General features: G+C 37.9%; 1 protein-coding gene across 5 annotated transcripts in view; it reads right to left on the bottom strand.

Annotated features, from left to right (window-relative positions):
• Positions 1–1,976: 1,976 nt before the first annotated feature.
• The window catches only part of PPP3CA (protein phosphatase 3 catalytic subunit alpha), a 227,969-nt gene continuing 205,785 nt past the window's right edge, over positions 1,977–24,160 (bottom strand). For 3 of the 5 annotated variants that reach the window (XM_042467201.1, XM_042467202.1, XM_042467203.1), the window contains 4 exons: positions 16,307–16,391; positions 14,849–14,946; positions 9,490–9,519; positions 1,977–3,719 (listed from right to left, as the gene is read on the bottom strand). In XM_042467201.1, the coding sequence (XP_042323135.1) occupies positions 3,523–3,719; positions 9,490–9,519; positions 14,849–14,946; positions 16,307–16,391 (410 nt within the window). In that variant the 3' untranslated portion in view covers positions 1,977–3,522. The remainder of the gene's footprint in view (positions 3,720–9,489; positions 9,520–14,848; positions 14,947–16,306; positions 16,392–24,160) is intronic. The other 2 variants (XM_042467204.1, XM_042467205.1) reach the window with 1 other exon arrangement.

The raw sequence follows: 24,160 nt of genomic DNA, 5'->3' as shown, positions 1-24,160 counted from the left end.
AACTGGGTGTCGTTGGCATACAGATAGTAGGAAAAACCAAAAGAGCTAATGAGTTTACCTAAGGACAGTGTGTAGAGAGAAAACAGAAGAGGACCCAGAACAGAGCCCTGGGGAATTCCTACAGATAAGGGAACAGGAGAAGAAGTCTGACCTCCTGTAACTACTGCAAAAGATCTGCCAGACAAATAAGATCTAAACCAGTCAATGCTGTTGTGTAGAGTTAGTTTCATTTGATAGAGAATAGTTATATGCTATGTATAGTTTTTTCTTTTATCTTAATCCTTTTATTTTAGGGAAGAGGTCAAGAGGGTATGAGAAAGTGTGTGAAATTAAGTGGAAGATAAAAGATGGTGGAAGAAGATGGGATAAGGAAGTTAGGAGGAGAAAGGAAGGGGGTTGAAGGAAGGGAACGGAGGTGAAGATAAAGACAAACAAGGGATGAATGGAATTCAAGGAAAGGAAGAAGAGGAGTTGGGAATGTGGTTCTTACTAGTATGGGTGATTAGGGAATGAAGATACGTATGGTTAGAAAGATCTATGCGGTAACAAAGGTGTGTGTATGTATGTATGTATTTGTTACCACATAGGCCTTTCTAACCATACTTATCTTCATTCCCTAATTGTCCATACTAGTAATCTATAAAAAATATTCACAAAACACAGGAGATGTTTCTACTGTTCTGCTGTTCAGCTGTTAAGACTACTTGCCAGCCCCTTGCAAACGCCAATATATGCCACAAACTGATGCAAGTCTCTTAGTAATGGAAACCTGAAATATATTAAAGTCCTATAAAATTACAATTAGCTTCTTAAGCATAAATAAGAAATAGTCTATCTCGTCAAATCTGTATTTGTATTTCTGGGCTCTGAGTCTTCTTGTCACTTGTAAACCACCATGAGGAATGAAACACAGTATCCTGTGATGGGGGGGGGGATGTTTGGCATTGTTCTTTGTACATGCCATGCATATCCCCACAGTCCTTATTTTGCTGGATTAAAAGTGTGAAATACGGAGGAAAGGCACGTTCAGTACCCTCATGCCGACAAATGCTCCTATGTAAGAATCTGTCTGCATAGTATCAATATTTCAAAAATGCAGCCCAAAGAAGTGTGGCATGTTTGGGATGCAGCGTGTGGGACTCTACTGTGCATGGCAATATTATAGTATCTCACTTTTAGTTCTGACGTCTTTTCAGTAACAATTCATTGGAAAAAACAAAACAGAACTGAAATCCTCTAAACAGTATCAAAACATTCCTTCTTTGCAAAGAAGATATTAGTGTGTGCCAGAAATTAAATCCAGGGAAAACATATCTGCACTGATGTAAACTATTGGTGAGGAAGCTTTTCTCTGAGCTAGTTTGGAACCGATTCACGTACATGAGCTAAAATTTGAGTTCACTTGAGATTACATTTAAACTCCATTCTGGCTGCAGTCCCTGTTGCCTTCTTGACAATGTCAGAGAGATGACAATATGATTCTCTGTGCTGCCAGAAAAAATAAGGGACTAGACTCCTGCCCCTTTCATGGCTGTGTAGACCAGGGATTTTCAACAGGTTTTCTGGGATTTGTAGTTTTGTGAGCTATTTAGTCTTCTCTGTTAGAGCGTTCAGGTGCCAAAACAAACTACAAATCCCAGGATTGCATAGCATTAAGTCATGGCAGTTAAAGTGGTGTGAAACTGGATTATTTCCACAGTGCAGATTGAGCCTGTAACTCCTTGGTTGAAATCCTATTGGCTAGTCTAAACTAAAACAAACTCATTGAATCAATGGTTGGGTGGTGAGTAAATACAACTGATTCAATGGTTCTACTCTAGCTAGGGCTAACAAATTAATATAGCTCCTAGAGACTACATCATCTGGGTCACAAAACTTCAAGCCCTGCAATGGACAAAACACCTGGTGTGAGTTTTCTTCCTTGTGAGGATTAAACACAAATACTAGAATGCTTCAGACAGTTACTGAGAGGCGTCTTTGATTCATGCACATTTTTATTGAGTAGTAATATAAAATGCTTTTTTCTCATTGTTACAAGTGCATGCTTTGATTGCCAACATTTCATAAGTCAAATTACAAAGGCAAGGCTGTAGGCTGTAGTGAATTACTTGGGCACTTATACAATTGTTAAAAAATATCAGTGGACTGCTTTGTTGGTTTTTTTTCTTCTTCCTTTAAGAATGAACCAGTTGTAACCCGTAACTGATATATAAAGGGAAAAAAGTGAAAAAATTACACATTTTGTGGCACGTGACAGAACGTAACAAAATGACTAAACCATCATGACATTAACAGTTATCATGCATTTAGTTTCACATGTAACTACAAACTTAGTTTTAATTTCACAAGGTTTGCTAAACATGCTAACCATCTATATGTGCACTGACAAGCTTATATTAAAAACTTTAAGAATACTCTCCCCCTCAGATTTTTCAAAGCTTTTTTTTTGATTACAAAATTTCAAAGGCATTAGCATTTTCTTTTTAGAGAATATAAAGTACGCCAGTATACATACATTTCCAGTATAAGTCAGACCACTAAGCGCATTACAGTCCCATACAGGCCTATACAGCCAATTTTTTTCTTAAAAAACATGCATAGGCAGATTTTTACAGAATATAGATGCTTTCACTGCACTTAATATGGTGTCTTGTTCACTATACTTAAAAATGCACCACTCATAAATATTTAAATTCAGCAAGCCACAACCAAGACTTGATTTACCAAAAGAAAAATAATCCTAAATATAAACAGCAAAAAAGAAAAAAAAATAAAGAAAAGAAGGGTATCATTATTCCAGTTTTTTTTCTTAAAAACTTAAAAGAAAAAAAAAGAATTATCACTGCCAAATTAATTAAGGTAAATGTTATCTTTAAAGAAGGGCATTCAAGCACACTAAAGAAACCTGAGGTAAGCATAATCTGTACAAAATTAAACTGTCCTTTTTGGCATTTTTAACAAATTTGTAACATTCTTTTTTATTTTTATATATTTTTAAGATAGCCTAATTTTTTTTAAGATAGCCATTGTCTGACATGAGTAGCAAAACATTATCAATAAATAGTCTCCTTATTTAGTTTGTACATCATTGTGTTAAAAATGTTTTTGATGTTGTCCATGTTTAGTGCTGCAACTGTAAACGTACAATAGTTAGTAAGAAATCAGACAAAGTTGTCATGTCCAGTAACATAATAAAAGGCCTTTCAGTTAACATATCTAGAAGTTTCCAATGCAGTAGGAAAACATGTTCATTCCCCTAACTTTGCAATATATACCAGCATTAGCTTTCATTTAGCTTTTTCTACAAGCATTTTTAAAGGCATATCCAAGGAGGTGTTTAACCCCCAACCCCCCACCCACCAAAATAAAGTTTACTATCTCTTCTTTGATGATATTGTAAACTGAATCCAACACCTGGCCCCCGTAAGCTATCATCAGAGGCAAGAACATCCAACTGCTGATGAGCAGCAATCCTATCATGCCCTGCAGCTCAAAAACAAAAAAATCACAAGTCAGAAATGGTCACTGAATATTGCTGCTATTACTGCCATTACTGTCAGTGCCATTAGTCTCTGAAGAGATTGCCTTGTTGATGGAGTTAAGGTTGGCATCCGAAGGCATGGCATCTCTGCGTGGTGGCATCCTCTCATTGATCCGGTCCAAACCTTTGGCTTCTTCAAAGCTCGTGATCTTATGCTGTGGTGAGAATCCTTTGATGGCTACATAGAAAATTGGGGAAGGAAACAAAACAAAACAAAACAAAAACAAATAAACAAAAAGGAAAGGAAAGTGAATGGAGACAAAGGGCCAGCATTTTGTCAGCTTTAGTGAACAGTCAACTCAATGGGGAAATTCCTTTGTAGTGGAGAAAATAAAATGACAATGCAATTAAAGTTTCCAGATGTATTTGAAAACAGCTAGAAAATAAAACACCCAATGTCTTATGAAAGATTACGATATTCCCAATAAAATCCATTTCTTCACATTTTTTCTGCAGTTTGGGGAACACAATAATGCCTACACACACACACACACACACACACACACACACACACGAGCAAATGAAATCTAAGCTATAGCCATGTTAGTCTGTAGAATCAGTACATAGAGAGATCTTGTAGCACACACCTTTGAGACTAATTGAAAGAAATTGGCAGCATGAGCTTTCGTAGACTTCAGTCTATGTATCTGAGGAAGTAGACTGAAGTCTACAAAAGCTCATGCTGCCAATGTCTTTCTTTCAGTTAGTCTCAAAGGTGCTACAAGATCTGTCTATGTACAAATGAAATTGGTTACCTTTAAAGTCTAAGGGCCAATTCACACTTTTTTGTTTGTTTGTTTGAGGCAATGAAGTCTCTACAATGATGTTTGCCTTTCAATATCATGTAGTTGAAATGTCTGCCCTCATGACCATAGAACAATGCAGAGGTAGTTGTGCAAAACAATAAAACAAAATCACAATTCTTATTTTGTGATAATACTTTTATTAGGCCAACCAAAAGAAACCATAATATAAAATCATCTTGAAATGACTCTGGAATCAGAAGAACATATTTGTCAAATTGATCTTAAGTAATAAGTGCTTGGGATTCCTTCACAGTCTTGCTGAAGAAAGAATTCACATCAATTTCCCATGGAGAGGTGTATTCCCCTATTTTATTTTATTTTTTGGTGGAATAGCTCCCGTGAGACAAAATTTGACAGCACAGCAGCTGTCAAGGGCTTCGCATAAAAAGATGACAGATTCAAACCTCCAGCTTGTCCAAGAACTGTTGTTTGTGACTTTTTTGTTGCCATATTCCCTGATGAACCAAGCTTTTGAAGAAACAAGTACTGTTATCTAGAGAAAATCCACAGATGAGTGTGGAAAAGAGGGAAATTGTTTTGAAAAAGGGGTGGGTTTTTCAAAGAAAGGCTGGGTTACTTTAAAGAAGGCTATTGGTGTCCAATATCTTTCTAAGGGTATCAAGCAGTTAATTGCAGCTATAAGGCTGGGACTGAACCAATGAATCTATGGCCTGTTACAGACTTCCAAAATAAAGCTGCTTCGGGTCTCTTTGGAGGTATGCTATTTAAATGATGCATGCGTCCTAAGAGTCAGGAGGTCGTGCCAAAGCCACACTCCATTCCTAAGGACTGGAGTGCAGCTTTGGTGCAGCTTCCGGATTCTTAGGATGCATGCATCATTTAAACAGCATACCTCAAAAGAGACCCGAAGCAGCTTTATTTTGGCAGTCTGTAACAGGCCTATGTGTCTTATACCCATTCAGTTCTTCCTTTGCTGGGAATTTCCCCTGCCAACCTTATTCAAGATGAAGCGCGACACCAGAATAAAAACTAACCACAATTAAGCTTGTCATTTTTTCAGGAGTTGCTAACTTGCTTCAAACCTTGGGTAAGAATCTTGGTTAAAGAAAAGCAGCACCTGGTTTAGGCTTCTCAATATGATTGCTAATACAACATTAAACCATGGTTAAGATAGGGAACTTTACATTTTTAAAAAAAGGAAGACGAGAAAGGTAAGTGGCATGTTACTGAATGGCCTGCTCCTTTTATCAGGGTAAAAAGGTTGCTCCCATTATGAAAGCATCTCTACAGGGCATTTATGTGATTTTTGAATTTGAGGACACTCATAAAATACATGAGATAGAAAGCTATCGCTGTCTTCACTACAGAAGAAATAATCATACACTACTCAGTAACAATAACCTTCTCTGTCAGCCCTAAAGCACTTCAAAATAATCTGGTTAAACTGCAGTAATTCAGTGTGACATGGACTTTGAATATCATTATTTTGGCATATTTGTCCTTCTTAACTTTGAAAGTGTAAGAAAACAGGCGCCAGTAACTGAATTTAAAAGTCAACAAACCTGCCCTACAGCAGTGACATTAGGAGATCCACACTCATCTCATTGGGGATTTCAGAAAACTGAGTGAAATGATTCCCTTTCCAACCAGGGTCAGATACAAAGTTTACCATGCTGGGATTTGTTTTAGAAAGTGCTTAAAAAGGGGGGGGGGGGGGAATGGGACATCTCTTTGGGTAACAATCCATTGATGAGGTCTTAACTTATTTATTGGTGCTTTTATTTTTTCTATTATTTTTATAAAATGCGTAGACACAAAGATGGTTATATTTTTCTGCATAGTTTCTTAACATGCCAAATAACCAAAATGGTTGATTTGTGTCAGCAACACAGGGGTGATATACTGGGAGAGCATGAGCAGAAAGGAAAGGGGATGCAAATTGAATTTGCTTTCATTTCTCTTTAAAGAAGACAGATCACGTTTGTTCTCCATTAAGGAGAAAGTGTAACTCATTCTGAGTTTTGATACATGTTAAAATTTTATAGGCAAAGTCCTTGTTACCACTTGTGTTGGATTTTGTCTCAAGTACATCTCCTTTCATGCTGACATTTTACCACCTACCACTGTGGAAATGTGTACTATAGACAAATACTGTGGAATGATTCCCACCCAACTCCACTATGTGTGTTTTTTTTTAAACAACAACTCATAGCCATGTAGAATCCACTACACTCTGGGCCATCTGAAGGAGTGCAATATGATATTGATCTTGAAGATATTATAGTTTGTGAAAAATCCAGAAGTGGATTAGGGCCAAACAGCAAAGTGGAAAGGAACAAGCCAGTGGTGCAGTTTCATGAAAACTTGCACCAGAATTGACACAGTGTTTTAATGGTTATGCACCTCTGACACTAGAAGCCAAAAAAATGTAGTTGCATATGGCTTCATTTCCCCACCCCACAAGACTCTAGCACAAGGTAAAACAGACCCTACAAATTTGATGATTTAATTGCAATTTTAACATTTTTATTATCAAGTTTTTAGCTATCTTGTTTTAGCCTTTTGCAGGGGAGAGCCAATGTAGTGTAGTGGTTTGAGCACTGGACTACAACTCTAGAAACTGGGTGACATTAGGCATGTCACACTCGCTCTGCCTCAGTGGAAGGCAAAGGCAAATGCTCTCTGAACAAATCCTGCAAAAAGCCAAAATCATGGAAGGTTCACTGCCATAGTCAGAAATGATTTAAAGGCACAAAACAACAACCATAGTGGGAGCCTCATGGTGGGAGAAGAGTCGAATATTAAACAAACAAATGGCCTGAGCAGATAGGCCAGGAAAACATGGGCTGAACCTATGATATCCTGACCCTGGTGCTCATCTGGATTGATCCCTGGGTTGGAATGAGGGTGGGTGGGTTTTCACACACTTTCATCCCTGCCTTGACCTGGGACTGGTGCACCACTCCTTACCTTGCCAGCCTTCAATCCAACTGAGAAGCCCACTAGTTGCCGCATCTGTCAGACATGGTGACTGGGGAGCTTCTCCATTGGACTGACAGCCAGCAACATATGGGGGTGAGTTGCTGTCTGAACAGCCTGGTTTTGATGCAGAGTTTCTTAGAAACCCCATGCAAAATCAGGGGCCTTTTACCCTGGGGTAAAGGCTCTTTACCCTGGGGTCAGACTGGAACCTCCAGATCCATGTCTGGACAGCCAGGAGTTTGGGCCTGTGTTGTCTAAACTAGACAACATGAGGCTGGAGGAAGCTGGGCCTTTTGGCATGTGGAGACAATGCCAACAACACCTTTGTCATGAAGAAGAGTATTTTTTGATCCAATCCAATGTGTTAACCTTTGAATGCTGGACCACTTCAGATAACCCAGTTTGCTGTGGAATGTGTTACAGAGCCAAACTCTCCCTTGGTTGTCTGGAACTGTCTTTCCTCACATCTAAATCGACATAACATCCTGCCCCCACTCCAGTTTCACAGAGTTTTTTTGTTCAGATGAAGTTAAAAAAAGACCCATACCAAATAGCCAACCATCCTTCACTACAGTGTTACCAATTATTACCCAGTCATTTGAAACAGGTGTATAATGAATAGTAAGGCAAAGTTTAATGCCGTCTGACTTTTGCAGAATATTTTGCTGCAGCTGGAGGTGTAAATATTTGTCTTCCTTAAAGGCCTGAACAGGATCCCAGTAAAGCTATTCATGTAACCAAAATATTTAGTACTGTTGATTTCTCAAAGGAAAAAAAAATCTTTAAAAAAAATAAAACAAATTAAACATAAATTAATTGTTTAGAAACCAAATATTTGTCCACAGTACAACATAATAGTAAAGAGAAGTGTAACTTGAATAACACGTATTCCCAGAAGGGGCTGCATAAATGTTAATCGTGGTGTCAAGCAGACGTAGTTATACACCATAGTGATGAAGAAAGTGCTCTGCTGCAGTTGCTGGTCAGACAATGATTATTAGCAATTACATTGAGAGTAATACTAAAAACACAACACAGTCACAGAAATCACAGGAAAAGAAACAGCCAAACTGTCAACAAGAATGCACACTGCAGAGTAGAGTTTGCCAACAGGAATAGAGAATTCCAACATAAATAGCAGCTCGCTCACTGCTATTTAGAAAGCAGTTGTATTTTCTCTTACTTCTTTTTAAGAATTTTTCTGCTACTGCAACAAAAAGGTTTTATTAAAAAATAGATAGAAGGGGCCAAAATGGCACTCTTACTCCTTGCCGAAAGAACTAATGGCTAATTATTATTTTTAATTATTACTGTTAATTCTTTTTGGAAAAAAACTCACATTTTAGGGGGGCAAGAATAAAATACAACTGAAGAGTTTTGTTTGTTGTTTTGTTTTAAAGGGGAACTTTTGAGAGTCTTCTTGCAAAACAATTTGAATGATTAATTGTATCATCACAGACAGCAATATTTAAGGATGGAGTTTGGTGATGTGGTAGCTGTATAACTGATACATGAACTGTTTAGGAATGGAAAGAAAAGGATCTTTGCAAAAGGCAGCTGGACATTTAGCGTTCAAATGTTTTTGAGAGCAATTCATTTTTGGAAGTAGTATTTTAAAAATAGTGCTGGTACTAAAGGCTATGTTGCAGACATTCCCAGTGTTTGTAGGGGAGGAAATGTATCTTACTAGTTCTCATTTTAACTCCTCCACCACCCCCATGAGGACATTTTAAAGTATGTTGAATTAGGGTGAAAACTCATTAAAAATAATTTTCACTAGGGATCTTGCTTAAGGGAGAACTTAATTTAACTTTCATTTTCCCCAATTTTCAGATCTAGCTGAAGATGGTGTGAGGAATGTGTCCCCCCCGCCATCCCGGGGAAATGGGTTCTTGTCAAATGGCTTTTATTAAAGAGCTGCCATGGCCACTTTGACCTAAGGCGAGACACTGATTCAGCACTTTTAAGCTCCATGGACACAGATCAGAACATCGTTGCAACTTTAAGAAACAACACCAACAACAAAAGAAACACTTTCCCCTTTAAAGCAAGTAAACTTAGGTTAATACTGAGCCACAATTGTTAGCTCAACACCCACACACTCTATACAAGCTACAGCAAAAAAAGAAAAAAAATGAATACACCCAGCAGAGTCCTTATCTGTTGCAAAAACAACAGAAAGGGATCTGGCCAATTTACCTTCATCAGCCTCAATAGCCTCAACAGTAGCTGAAGAGAAGAAAGGGGTAGCAAAACGAATGAGAAAAATGAGCAGAGGATTTCACTCTAAGAACAAGTCAGTGAATAGCAAAGGAGCTAGTACACTTAAAGGTTACTGTAAGTGCTGGATTTTGACACAGAAGACAACACAGAATGCTACACACAAAACAGACACAAGTATTGTAACTTGCAGGCAATAGATTTCTTTTTTATTGTTGGGGAAGGGAGGTGAAATATAGTTGTTTCCTCTAACATAAACAATTGCCACACTGATTATATTCCCAGAGGGTTATTTATGATAATTGTTACAGTAAAATACCTTTAGGTACCTTAAGGACTAGCATATTTTATATGGTGCAATGCTTGAATCCACTGATGAAACCCAATAAAATTTTGCAGTCTTTAAGGTATCATCAGGCTCTTGGTTGATAAAACTAAAATTCAATTTAAGTTCAAATTCTGTACTGTATTGTCCAGCCTACAATGTTAATTGTATTAAGCACAATTGCGACATTTCATGGGACAAGTTAGTCTGACAAGTGTCCAATATGTTATGCCAATAGGAGGATCACCACCAAAGATGATCACCAAAATATCAGATTACTTCCTGTAGTGCGTACAGGGGTGATAGCATTGTCTTGGGGAAAAAGCTGTTCATGATTTTTAATAAATCTTCATTTCTTTAAAAAAAACATAGACACATAGGCCCACATGAAATAAGGATTAAGGGAATTTCGAAAGGAGTTTCAAAGTGTTCAATTCAACCACTCCCACATAATTTTCATGTTATTTTTAAGGTGCATAAAACATAATATTTCCAAGTGCAGCCCTAAAAAAACATTTTAAAATTGAATTTGCTTGTTTTTGTTAAAACCAGCCAAATCTTTATTAGATTTAAAATTCTGGCAAAAACAACGATGCCGTACATTTAATGGTTTCTTGGTAGTATAGCTTAGATATCAAACCACTACCACCTTTTGAAATGGGCTTAAGGAGTATTTGCAAGTAGAATCTAAAGTTAATAATAAAAATATATCATTACATTTTATCTCAAAATCTTTTTTGCATCTAGATTCGTCTAAATTACAAATAATGGAAAGAATGACCACATTGAAAAATAGCCTAGCCATAAAGAAACAGGTGGAACACGATCTATTCAATTTAGAATGTTATTTTTTTTTTGCAGTTACAATTTTTAATATGGAAATCAGTGGGATCTCATTAAGTGTCATCTTGTGTCAAGGAGAAGTTCCCCCATGGAATCTATAGCCCTCAGGTGTGGCAAATTGGAGAACTAAACAACCAAAATAAGTATGTGTAATAAATATGAAAGAGAGAGAAACAATAGAAAATAAGATGAATAACAGGATTCCAAATCAGCAAGGATACACTGAAAATAATGGCCACTAAGAATGTACACATTTCACAGCATATATTGATCATATTTTCTGTTAATACATAGAGCAGTGAGGAAAATGTGCTTAACAGAAATTATGTAGATTTCAGTATATTTGGTGAACGGTGCAAGGTGTTAACTAATGGGTTGTGTACAGTAATGTTTCACTAAGCTGTAACACTGCAGTATGAGGGGATTACTAAGCTCTGCAATTTAGTGAGACGTTTGGATACTGTCACCTAAACAATTTATAGTTACTGGGTCAATTGCAGAGTATCTGTTGGGATGAATTCTCTCAAAACCAAGGGACTAGAGATTTATATATGCATCAAAAATTGTTTGAGTGTGACAGAGTTACTTTAGTTATCATACTGCAGCATTTACAAAGCAGAACATTACCATGTGTGTAACACACAAGCCACCAAAAAGAGAGTTTACCACAGAATACCTGAATCTTCTAGATAAGAGAAAAAGAGACAGAAAGGGGAAAAATACACGGAAGAAACTCCAAGGAAGAAATGGAAAGTTAGAGGCTGAGACTGAGTTATTGAAAGTCCACGTCTCACGTGCATGGGTGCATGAATTATATGTTATACAGTAGTAAACACAGTTAACAAAATACAGTTTATACATTAAAAAACTTGACTGTGGCTCCTTATTTCAAAAGAAATACTCTATTAGCTATAAATTTTACAAAAATGTCACTTTTACAAAATATGACTTAAAGCCATGAATAGGAGAAAGTGCTTCACTGTTTGTATATACAACAAAGCCACCATTAAAAGGTTCTTCTCTTCAGGTTTATTCAACTAAATTTTCAATTTACCATATATGAATTATTTTTCCTCTAGGATGGCTCTTGGAAAAAACCCTGAATTCTCCTTACAGAATACAAGTTTTGGGGTTCTCAATGAACCAAGGGTGAGAAACTGTTGATTAGTCAGACTAGTGGATTGGTGTGTTGGCCTACTCAGCTGACTGTACACTATGCAACTCTGTAGCCTGTCATACATCTGATACCCACTAATTTTGTATGTGCATGTATATATACACATACATATACGTATACATATACATATATGAAGAGAAAGTATATTCAGTACCATCCTCACTGTTCTGACACTCTGAAAAGTAGCCCTCCTTTATGTGAAATTCAAAGCACAGCTCTCCAAAAGTTGTTGGACAGCAACCTCCAGCATACTTCATCATTTGTTCTGTCGATTACTGTATATACTCATGTGTAAGTCTAGAAATTTAGGTTAAAAAATCGACCCAAAAAAACCCGAGTTGACTTATCCATGGGTCAATGTAAGTACTATATATATATGGTGAAAGGCAAGAGTTTAATCTGCCCTGAAAGTACTGACCCCCTTCTACTCTCTCAGCCATCCAGCCTTTAGTATGTACACAAATAGTTATGTCTGCTGGAATTTTGTAAGTTCTTTGGCATTGTTTTCCTTTACTTCCTCCTTTACATCCTTCATTACACATGCCTAAGTTTTACCCTTGACTTGTCCATGGGTTATATCAAAATCCAGAATTTTGGCCAAAAACTTGCCCTCGACTTATATACAGTATGAGATCAAGTAACACTGCTGGGAAACAGCATCTGGAGCGAAACGCTGCTGGGAAACAGCACTATGATTTCCTCATATGTAGTGGAAGAATCCACTCATACACTGAGAAACATTATTCTTTTAGGAGAGGCAATCATCTTATCACCTTCACCAATCCAGAATCATAGCAGGCTGTCAACTAAAGTATTTGGTAGGGTGAATCATACTTGTTCCAAGTTTGATATTTGAAATCTGGAATGAGGTTGCCTGGAACTGTGGGGGGGGGGGGGGGGAGAGAAGACAGGTATGTTGTGGAAGGTATTGCTGAGATAACTGTTGTTATTAGGGTTGCTTTATGTAACTATTTTTATTGGCTAAATACACTGACATTCCCTATGTTGAATCTGCTTTTGAAAGAGTAGAAACTAAATGATAATAATGAAGCACAGATGGAGTATTATAATTGTACCACTACTGATAGTGAAAAAGGAACTAAGCACAAATCATTAGTTGTTTAACTAGTTACTTTTGGGTTCTTCAGGGCCCCCAGCCTTTAGTACAAGATCTACTTATGCGTATAGGTTGGAGAGGATTACAATTGCTCCTCCATTTTCGCGGATGTAGGGTCCCCTTCCCTCACTTATGTGTGAGTGGCAAACAAAGGGGGATAAAATGGGGCCCTGCCATTCAAGTCAATGGGGCTTGAATATTGGCAGTTTTCATTTTGGGGGGGGGGATCCAGAACGGATCCCCGTGAAAACGGAGGGGAGACTGTATTTGACAACATTGCAAATTATTTGTTATGAAGTATTCATTTATAGTGGGGATGTTCTTGTTTCTGAAAAATTAAGTCTCCAGAAGCCAGTTTATAGGAATAAAATTAAATTTCTCTCTATTAGTCCATTTGTTATTGCATCCCATGAAAATGGCTTGATAGAGAGGATGTTTGGGATGATCTGATGGTATGTAGAAATTCACTTGGGGCCTTGCAATTATTGTTTTCATTCATATCAAGTATTGTGTTCGGTATCTCAAGGTCAGCTGGACCTTGAACTATCTCATGTTATTTCAAGGTCAGCTGGAACCAGGCCCGTAGGTAGGCCTTTAGGGACCCTGGGGCAGAAAGTAGGGCTTGGTAGGACAGAGTGTTCACACACTCCCGAGTCGTACCATTTGCTGCGGGCGCCATCTTGGTGCACCGCTGTCTGGGCTCCCCTTTGGCTGGGGGCCCTGGGGCAGTGCCCCAGTTGCTCCAGCCTAGCTACAGGTCTGGCTGGAATTGATGTACAATGTGAGGAATGGTCGAAGACCTAAATTGATAAGCATTCACTCCCCAGAGCAGAACTCTCTTTCCATCCCTCCTGCACCTCTCTCCCTCGTTCTATTCAAGTGATCAGCTAAGCCATAATAGGAAACTATGTGGGGGGGGTCATTGATCAATTTCCCCAACAGCCCCCCTTTTTTTTCAGGCCACCTGCCCACACACCAAGCCCAAATTCCTCAATTTTTTTTCTGCAGTCACTCTCAAAATGATGACAGGAAGAAACAGGGAGTGAAGGTTCTCATTTTGCCATTTTTTTCCTGTTGCCCTTTTGAGAGGGGCTATAGAAGAAAACAGAGGTTAATGTTGCAGCAGAGGGTTGTGGGGTTCTTATAGGGGAAGAAGTGGAGGTATTTTACATGTTTTGATGCAGTTAGGGATTTTCTGTATGATTTTGAGGCATCACATCAAAACATTTAAAAAACATTTTGGGAAAGGGAAGGGGCTTTGGGTGACTAGTGGGGCCAATAAAAGTGGGGGCCAGGAGACTGGGACACACATACTTTGCCTACCCCTATTCTAACCTGCAATCCGTTGTTAAGTTCCCCATGCAGGGGTCCTCACTAGTTGCGGCTACTGGATGGCTTGATTTCATCCTAACTAGTTTGGGCTAAGGAGGAGCTTAGTTGTGTATTCATGTTTTCTCTCTTTACATGTAATCTCCAAATCTCCATTTAGAGATGTCTTGACATACACACAAGACAGTTGAGTCCTAGGGAACTATGATGAGTGCAGACAATGCAGTCACTTTGCCACCCAAAATTATCTTTCCCTTCAGATGATTGCAAATTCTTGCTCTGAATGAAAGAATTCTTCCCCATCCCAAATAAAGTCAGCTATAGCCAGTATCTATTACAAACTTGGCTTGTTCATTTATTTAAAATCAGCTGACAAACAAAAGGCCACCCCCAATTTTTTTAATCCATTTCCACCCACTTTGAGCTCTTGCTCCCTCTTTTTTCTTTAAAATTCTTCAATTTCATGAAAGGAAAGGAACATCAGGAATTCTGTAGTTTGGCAGCTGAATTTATGTACACCACAGCACACATGCACAAACTTGCTTACCGCTTTGCAGAGTCTGTTTCCCTCCAGACAGCACCCCACTGGGCAGCATTCCTGTTGGGGTCAACCCTTTCAGTGTCAGCACACTCTCACTCTCTTCCCTGGAAGAAACAGGATGAGATAATGTCAATGGCAGCTAGCAACAATGCAATGACTCAGAAGAGACAAAATTGCTAGTAGGAACCCTTCTGTCATCTCTGGCTCCAACTGAGAAACCCTCTCATCGCCCCAGCAGTGCTTTATACTGCATGTCATTTATAGGAAGTTTATTGGTGTGAGCTGCTTTGGATGTCTTTCTACTTATAAAAATGCAGGATAAACACAGACTACTTTGTCCTTCCCTCACTAAAATGGACCAAGAATTTAGAAAGATGTGAGAAACATACAAGCTGGACCATGGCAAAAGCATGTGCTTCACTTTTATATCTGCACTGGAAAGAAAATAAATTTCCTGATCAAAATGGCAGTTTGTTGTTGTTGTTAACTGCCCTCGAGATCACTCTCACCCTGTCGATGAGACTTCTCCAAGACCCCCTATCCTTCACTGCTCTTCTTAGATCCTGCAAATTCAGGCCCATGACCACCCTGATGGTTCCATCTATCTGGAGTGTGGTCTTCCTCTCATTCTGCTGACTTCTCCCTTCCTTACCATTTTCTAATGAGCCATGCCTTCTCGTGATATGGCCAAAGGACAACAACCTCAGTTTTGTTATCTTTTGTTACGCTTCCAGGGAGAGTTCAGGCTTGATATGGTCAAGGAGCCATTTGCCTTTTTCTTTGTCAGCTTTCTTTACTGTTCAGCTCTCACACTTGTACATGGTGATGGGTGATACAATGTCTTGGACAATTCTGACTTTAGTCCTCAGTTGTATATCTTTACACTTTAGGATCTTGTCTAGTTCCTTCACCAGTACAATGCCAGTACAAGGCCTGAATTTTCATTCAAAGCATAACTTAAGAGATTGTTATCACATCTTAGATAGCCATAAGGATATTCTCTATCTAGTATATTTACCTTTTAATGAATGTGGCTGCTATGATATTAAGAGCATATTCAGAGATGTATATAGGTTGTATTGTAGAGAACAGTTACGGTATGAGTAGGGACTGGTTTGGAGTGGGCAGGAATGGTAGGTAACATACCGATTGCTTGCTACTTTCTCACTGAAAACAGGTCTATGTTTTAGCCCCACAAATTTACAGCATTTTGGTCATGACTGGGATTCCAAGGGATTTGAGGACTAATATTACTACTTCAAAGTAAATCAAAATGGACATCCTGTTGGTCAAAAATAGGCTTCTAACAGATAACTATAAGCAAACACTTTGTGGAGTAGGAGGATGCTTTCAACGGATTAGTGCCTTAATATATAAGAAGCATCTAAAAGCATGAAAGAATGAAGTACAAGATAAGTGTTTTCTCAACCTTGTAAAAAGCAACAAAGTATGTAGAAGTCATACCTCAGCACAGAAAATACTCGAGCCATTTTGCCAATTGCCCGGATCTTGTTCCTTATAACTTCTTTTCGAGCTGCAGCTGTGGCGCCTATAAGGGGAAAAAAGATTTAAAGAATTGTAATTTTTAGTACTCTGCAATTCTAATTTTTATCACATTTCCGATATTTTGACAACCTAATTTTTCAACTGAAGGTGACATCTGTGGTTAAAAGCATTTAATCCTTCACAGGCATTTTGGTCACCATTTAAAAATCAACAAATAACATTGTATGGATAGTGAATATAGGTTTGTTTACTGTATGCATACAATTAATCAAATGCACATGTTTAATACAAAAGAATTTAAGCTCTAATTATTTTTTTGCTTAGCCTGTGTGAAATGCAAATCCAGTTGGTGATTGACTTCTCAAACATCCTTAAACGTAATTATAAACCCCGTACAAAATGGCTGAAGAAGAAACTACGACAGTGGAAGCCCTTTGACCTTTCCACGTTGGGGCGAGTACCATTATTTAAGATGGCTGCATTGCCAAAAATTTTGTTCTTTTTTCAGACCATTCCTCTCCATCCTCCCAAGCAATATTTTGATACGTGGCGCTTAGAGGTAAGCCAGTTTATTTTTGAAGGCCTCCCTTGCAGAGCGCAGTGCATTTTTTTCCACCCTCATTGGGGAAGGTAATTCATAGAATTAATAATTTACATTTGTATCATACTCTCATGGCCTGGAAAAAGTGGAGGTACATTCTTGCTCCAAGCCCTTCACCAATACAACTCTTTATTTCTCACCCCCTGTTTGTGGAGCCTGATAAGTGGACTTGTTTACATCCATGGTACAACGGGGGGGGGGGGGGGGTTATGTTGAGAGACTTATTTGTACATGGTAGACCCAGGTCCAGAGAGTGTCTGATCAAGGCCCTTTCCCCCTTTGAGCTCTCTTGGATGCAATTGAATCAAACTCCTTAGGAGGAAAGAACTCCCTCACTCACTTACTCTGTTTGAATGCATGTGTATAAACAAAGATACTTGCATTAAAGGCAGAGTGGCAAAAATATATAAGTGGATGCTACACGAGACTTTCGGTTGTGAGCTGATTCACAAAGTGGGGTGGGAGATGGATTTAAACATTCAAATAACAGAATCAGAGTGGCTTAAAATCTGGAACACTCCCCCATATAAATCTAATTCTATAACCCTTAAAGAAACCACTCTTATAGTTGTGCATAGATAGTACCTCACACCACTACAACTTGCAGGCATTACTAAGAACCACACCTCGTGCTGTTGGAGAAGGTGTAGTAATAGAGGCACCTTCCTGCACATGTGGTACGATTGTCCAAGTGTATTTGCATTTTGGCATTCAGTAGTTAACTTAATTTCAGAAATCACTGATCAAAAAATAGTCCCTTCTCCAGAACTTTTATTGTTTTCAGTGTTTATTAATGAAAACAAGACATTACACAACAAAGATATTATTGCATTTTTGTTGGCATTGCCAGGACTTGGAAAACTGGAAAGGTCAATATGATTGATTGGTGGTCTTGATTTTGGAATTTTTGGTTTATGAAAAAGCTCATTGATCAATCTAGAGGTTGCGGGGCAGAATCCTCCTTTGCTTTTTGAAGAACGATAGTCCCACTTATATCTTATCTCAACAACATTGGAGCAGAAGTGGGTCTTCCTTTGTAATATGATTCTCTTTTGATGATTGAACTGATGCAAAGAAGGTATCTCTGTGTTCTGAGTCCATCCCTGTTTTTATGTAATGTTGCCCTTTTACATCCCATGTGACATTGAATCTTTGAAGTTGGTTTTTAAGGATCTGTATTTTAGCTTGTTTTTGTTTGTTATTATTTTCTGCCTTTTTTTTGGGGTAAGAAATAAAATTTAAAAAAACACTCTTAACTGTATGGAGTTAACATGTTATAAAATGAATACTTTTTTTCCTTTTGAGTGATATGAATTTGCTGCAATGAAATGATTTATAGAACTATAGAGCATGCAAACATGAAGTAGCTCTGAGTAAAATGCCTCTCTTTATGCCTATTTGAAATATTTAATCACCCCTTCTCTGTTCCTTTTAGGGCAAAAATTATATTGAGCTCCTACAGAGTTGGTACAATGACACATTGCCAATGCTGCTGGGGCGTACACTTGCGAAACTAAAGTACATTTTGACAGATCAAAACCTTTATTTGTAAGAAACTGATTCTTCATGGTAATTCTATGTAGCCAGATGTAATTTTTAAAACAGCAGCCTATATAGTTCATGTAATCAAAAGGAGAGTTTCCACACCAGCATCTCATGCTTTGAAAAACATACTGCACAGACACAGAAACTCTCCATGTGACGGGGAGGATACACATGTCAAGCCCTTGGCACTGCCACCACAGTTAATATGTGGCACCAGTATTCCACAGAGATAAAATTATGTATTTACCAGTTCATGGTCAGCTGATATCCCATCAACACTATTATTAAATATTAAATACACTCAACCAAACAATGATTCTTTTTTACATAAATGTCCCCCACTACATTTGAGAATCCATGTAGCTGCTTACACCCAACACCTATCCTCATATATTGGTGAGCTATTTAACCACCAGAAAATATATTTGCAATGAATCATCAATGACTACATCTCAAATTTGGGTGGCCAGAATAACATCACAAGGCTACAGTTGTAAAGGTAGAAACAAATTAAATCACACAAACAAATTCAGCTTAATAGAGATACTGTAGCTGAAGAGGACATATTGCAAGGAATGATTTTTGGTCAAATATAACTGCTAGCTGCTCTGTGCCTGCAGCCTTTGATTGTGGACAGATATTGTATTCTACATGCTATATCACACAACAGAAGGGGAAACTTCGGTACAGCTTACAATTAGTTTTTATAATTTTTAGAGCAAAATTAAACTTTGGAATAAATGCAAGGATTCTAAATAAGGGGGAAAAACGTGAGATTTCATGTTATTGGGTGCCTTCAAACAATTTCCAACTTCTGGTGAATCTAAGGCAATTTTATGACAGGATTTTCTTGGGAATAATTTGTTTGGAGACAGTTTGCAACTGCCTTCCTTTGAGGTTGAGCATAACATCCCCAAGGTCAACCAATGGTTTTACAGGGCTGAATGGGAATCTGAAATCTGGCCTGGCAAGAGTCTTAGTCCCACAATGGTTCTTGTTATGTTAAAATCTATTATTAGAGCAGAACACAGAAATTTAAGTCTATAAGGAATCATTGCCATTACTGAATTAGAATTTTTTTAAAAGAAAAACCTCATTATTGTTACACACCAAAATGCCCTCATAATGTTCATAGGATTTGATTCCTAGTAAAACACTCAGGACAGCCAGTGTGGCACAGTGGTTTGAGTGTAGGACTATGACTCTGGAGACCAGGGTTCCAATTTCTGCTTAGCCATGAAAACCCATTGGATGACCTTAGGCAACTCATACCCTCTCAGTCACAGAAAACCCCATGGCCTTAGGGTCGCTCCAAGTTGGAAACTACTTGAAGGCACACAACAATATCAAAAACACTCAGGCCACAACACCATGCTCTTAACATAATGAGCATCATGTTTTCTTAGAATCTATCCAGCATTCTGTTTTCAAAGTAGCCAACTAGATTCCTAAGGCAGGCACACAAGTAGGACATAAATTAAATAAACTTGATTAAGTTTCCTGGAACAGAGACACAGTGCTTCTGATACTGGAGATAATACATTGCCATAAAGCAAATAAGACATTGATAGTCATACCATCCACTGATGGCACCAGAAAGCTATGAGTGGTACTGGGAAAGGAACTGTGGTCATGTGCCTTCAAATAATGTCTGACCTACAGCAATCCTAAGGCAAAGCTCTAATGGAATTTTCTTGGCAAGATTTGTTTGGAGAGCATTTGCCTTTGCCTTCCTCTGAGGCAGAGAGAACATGATATGCCCAAGTTCATGAAGTGGGTTTACAAAGGAGCACGACCTACTACACCACACTTTTTCTTGGGAAAGGGATATAACCCTTTAAAAATGGAGAAGTACCTATTTGGATGCTGCTTGCCTTAGTACATAACTAAATAAACATATAAAGTTCATAGTGGTCAGTTAAAAATTAATGAAAAGGGCAATTAAGGGTCTGAACAGACAGGCCAAAATAAAGCTGCTTTGGGTCACTTTGGAAGTATGCTGTTTAAATGACACTCGCATCTTAAGAGGCCAGAAGCTGCACCAAAGTTGCACTCCAGTCCTTAGGACTGGATCATGGCTTTGGTGTGGCTTCTGGCCTCTTAGGACACATGCATCATTTAAACAGCACACTTCCAAAGTGACCCAAAGCAGCTTTATTTTGGCCTGTCTGTTTGGGCCCATAGTCATTAAAACTGGCTCAGAGTAGGTTTTGTAGCATGCCTGGCACTGATTTCAAATGACTACCCAATCCATATTATTTTTCAGTTCACTCGGATTACCAAATGAGGTATGAGCTATAATCCTGTAACCATATAGGTTTGAAAAGTCTGATATGAATAGGTAGCACTTTGTTTCTTCCCTGTATCCAGGATAGAAAACAAGTGGGCTGCTTTAGAATGGAAACCATTGACTCTACACTCAACATAAAATTCAGCTTTCTTCAAACAAATGCAGAAATGAAAACATTCATAAAGCAGGGGGGGCAACTGAAAACATGGCATCCACCTGACAGAGCTCAGCACTGCATTTCAGTGCATCCGAAGTCACCTCTGGCCATTATTTTGGCCATTTTCCTTCTTCTTTTAGTTGAGGAGGTGGGAGAGTTCAGAGGAGCAAACTGCTCCGCTTTCAGGTGGGATTGGAAGATTCTGGACATTTTGGAGACAAACATAACCCCAAAATCAGGCTTTGAAGAACTTCTGGGGATTTAATGGGCTGTATTTTGGGATCCCAAGGGTGACTTTGCCCACCGCTGTCATAAAGGAATGAAAACAATTTTTTAAAGTGCAATCACAAGGGAACATGAGTATAATGGTAATCATGTGATGATTAAATACAGAAACAAATTTCTTAGTATCAACTCAGGGCATGCCAGGAGAAATTAGCTCTCCTGATATCTATCTATCTATCTATCTATCTATCTATCTATCTATCTGGGGCATGTGAACTAGCTTCTGATCATATCAATTAAAACACAGAAAAATCTGGCCAGAGAACCCTATCAAAATAAATAAGAAAGTAAAAGTTTTAGTGGAGTTGCTCCAAGGCATATTAAAAGAGAAGGGAAAATGTTTGTATTAAAAAAAACGTTTACAGGGAAAAATAAGATACAAATGAGAATCTCTTCCAAATAAACATCTGCATGAGCCAAGAACTGATGAGGGTAGAGAATGACTAGAAACAGTAAAATATTATTTGCATAATACTACCAATATAATGGGCTGGGGAGGGGGGGGGGAGAAGAGGGAAGACCACAATAAAAGCTCATAATTATGTTTCTTTTCTTTGTCAGTTTCTAGTTTCTTTTTCCATTTTGAGAGTAATTGTAACCGTTTATATTAATATAATAATGGGTAATATGGAAGTTCTTTTTCATTCAATGCCAAAAGATTGAATTTCCCCAGTAACAAAAATAAATCTGCAATGTTATTAAGGAAGAAAAAAGCCCAGATACAATATTACTTGGGGAAACATGTATTAAAAAGAAGGAAGAAAAACATACAATCTTTCTAGATGGGCAATGTATATGCAGCCTGAGAAAGAAAAGAGGGAGATATTGATTAATATTAAAGAACTGATTTAGATGACATTTTAAAGGCCTGAATCCAATTGTAATTTAGCTAGAGCAGAACAGTTGAATTTACATTAGTGCTAATTTACTAATTTAAAAGTGAACCAATGGTCCTACTCTGCTTGGATTAACAAAATGACTTAGACCCTCAATGCCACAAAAGACCACAAAGACTATATTTTCAGGATATGAAGAATGAGAAGAAAACTGTGGCTGGTGACCCATTGTTTACCCCCAACTAGAGTAACCCAATTCAGTCAAATGTTGATTGGTGAGTCAACATATGGGTAAATCCCACTGATACCATGGCTCTACTCCTGTTGGGACCTTTATATATATTATAAGCCTAATATATTATACATATTAGGCCTATATATATTAAGTTTTAATTACAATATTAATTTAAAAATATTGACTGCGGAAATAAATGTTGAAGTGGTCAGTATAGATGGGGGGGAGGGGTTAAGAGAGGTGTCTTAATTAGGCTAGACACAATTTGACTGGTGGCATCCCTAAAATATATTTTTAAAAACATAACCAGAAGTGTCTGAAATATACAAATAGTATTTACAAATATAAAAACAGGTGCTTTATTAGACCTACTTAAAGAATATGAGTCATTTTCTTGATATAAAACTGATCTCACAATGGATGCTTTAACTTTGATCAGCCTTCCCAACCTTGTTTATTGTCATTGTGTGACTTCACAAGTTTTTCAAACTTATGTGGACTCTAATGCACCCTATCACTGGGTTTTCTTCTTTTGTTTAGATGGGGTTTGCCTTTGCCTTCCTTTGAGACAGAAAGAGTGAGGCAGAGAGAGTGACTTGCCCAGTAGGTTTGCATAGCTGATCAGGAACTCAAACCCTGGTTTCCAGAGTCCTAGTTCAATACTCAAACCATGCTGGTTCTCTTCCTAACCATGTGCCTCTAGCTGTTTGGGACTAAACCTCCCACATTCTGGTGGATGGATGTTGGGATTTGGGGTCCAACACATCTGAAAGGCAGTAGATTGGAGAAATCAGACTTGCAACAAAAAAGTATGCTATAACAAAACTTTGGATATAAGACTGATGAATATCTAGGTAAGAAAGTGGGTCACCCACATTTTAGAAGCTTTCATTGGATTTAATGAATACAGATTAATGCAAACATTTCCATAAAATTCTGTACTATTTAACTCCAGCTTAATAAAACTGCATTTTTGGAGCAAACATATTCTAAGAGCAGGATCATGGTGGAGATACAAAACTCCAGGAGACAGCTTTTGGACATTTCCTACAGTAATATTATATTTTACTGATATAATAAAAAATAAACTGAAATGATCACAACTTATATAAACATACTAGGTTATGTTAAAAATGTTGACATGTATGCCTGAGCATATTAAAATGTCAGTTCATCTCTTAATAGTTGTCCTCTTACTAGATGTCCTCTTAATAATTAATTTTAAATGAAAGCCTATATCCTTAAATAAAGGTCTCCCAAATGTTTGGTATATGTTTGATATTAGAGCAAAAGAAGAGTGATTACAGGATTCTAAATAGCCCCTTTCCCAATATAAATACAGCGAGAAAGATAGCACCAATAGGCTTTTATGCTTCTCAGAACCTTCTCTCATGTAGGGAGCAGTGAAAGCCAACAAGGCAGATGCTTAAAAATATGGAGAGGAAAAAGTCTCATTCATAAAACATAAGAAGACCTGATAACTCATCTATTCTGATTCTGTTGGAGGATCTATAGAGAAATATATTATCCACATACCAGGAATGGAGAATTATTTTTTCTATTCAAGGGCCATTGACCCATAGAAGAGAAAGCCACCCAGATAAGTATTGATTAATTCTATTTAATCCTTAATTGTAATAGAAACACTAAAAATAAATTAAAAATATTGTGCCTGGGATGATATCTATAGTTTTTTGTTTTCGTTTTTCGAGTTATATGGCCGTGTTCTGGAAGAGTTTATTCCTGATGTTTCACCAGCATCTGTGGCTGGCATCTTCAGAAAATGCTGGCACGGAAGTGAGTGGGATACACACACACACACACACACACACACACACACACACACACACACACACACAGAGT

Source organism: Sceloporus undulatus, chromosome 5 (assembly GCF_019175285.1).
Source record: "Sceloporus undulatus isolate JIND9_A2432 ecotype Alabama chromosome 5, SceUnd_v1.1, whole genome shotgun sequence".
In the NCBI taxonomy this organism is placed as follows: domain Eukaryota; kingdom Metazoa; phylum Chordata; class Lepidosauria; order Squamata; family Phrynosomatidae; genus Sceloporus; species Sceloporus undulatus.
The sequence above is the reverse complement of the archived record's forward strand: the minus strand, read 5'-3'. Positions and strand labels throughout refer to the sequence as shown.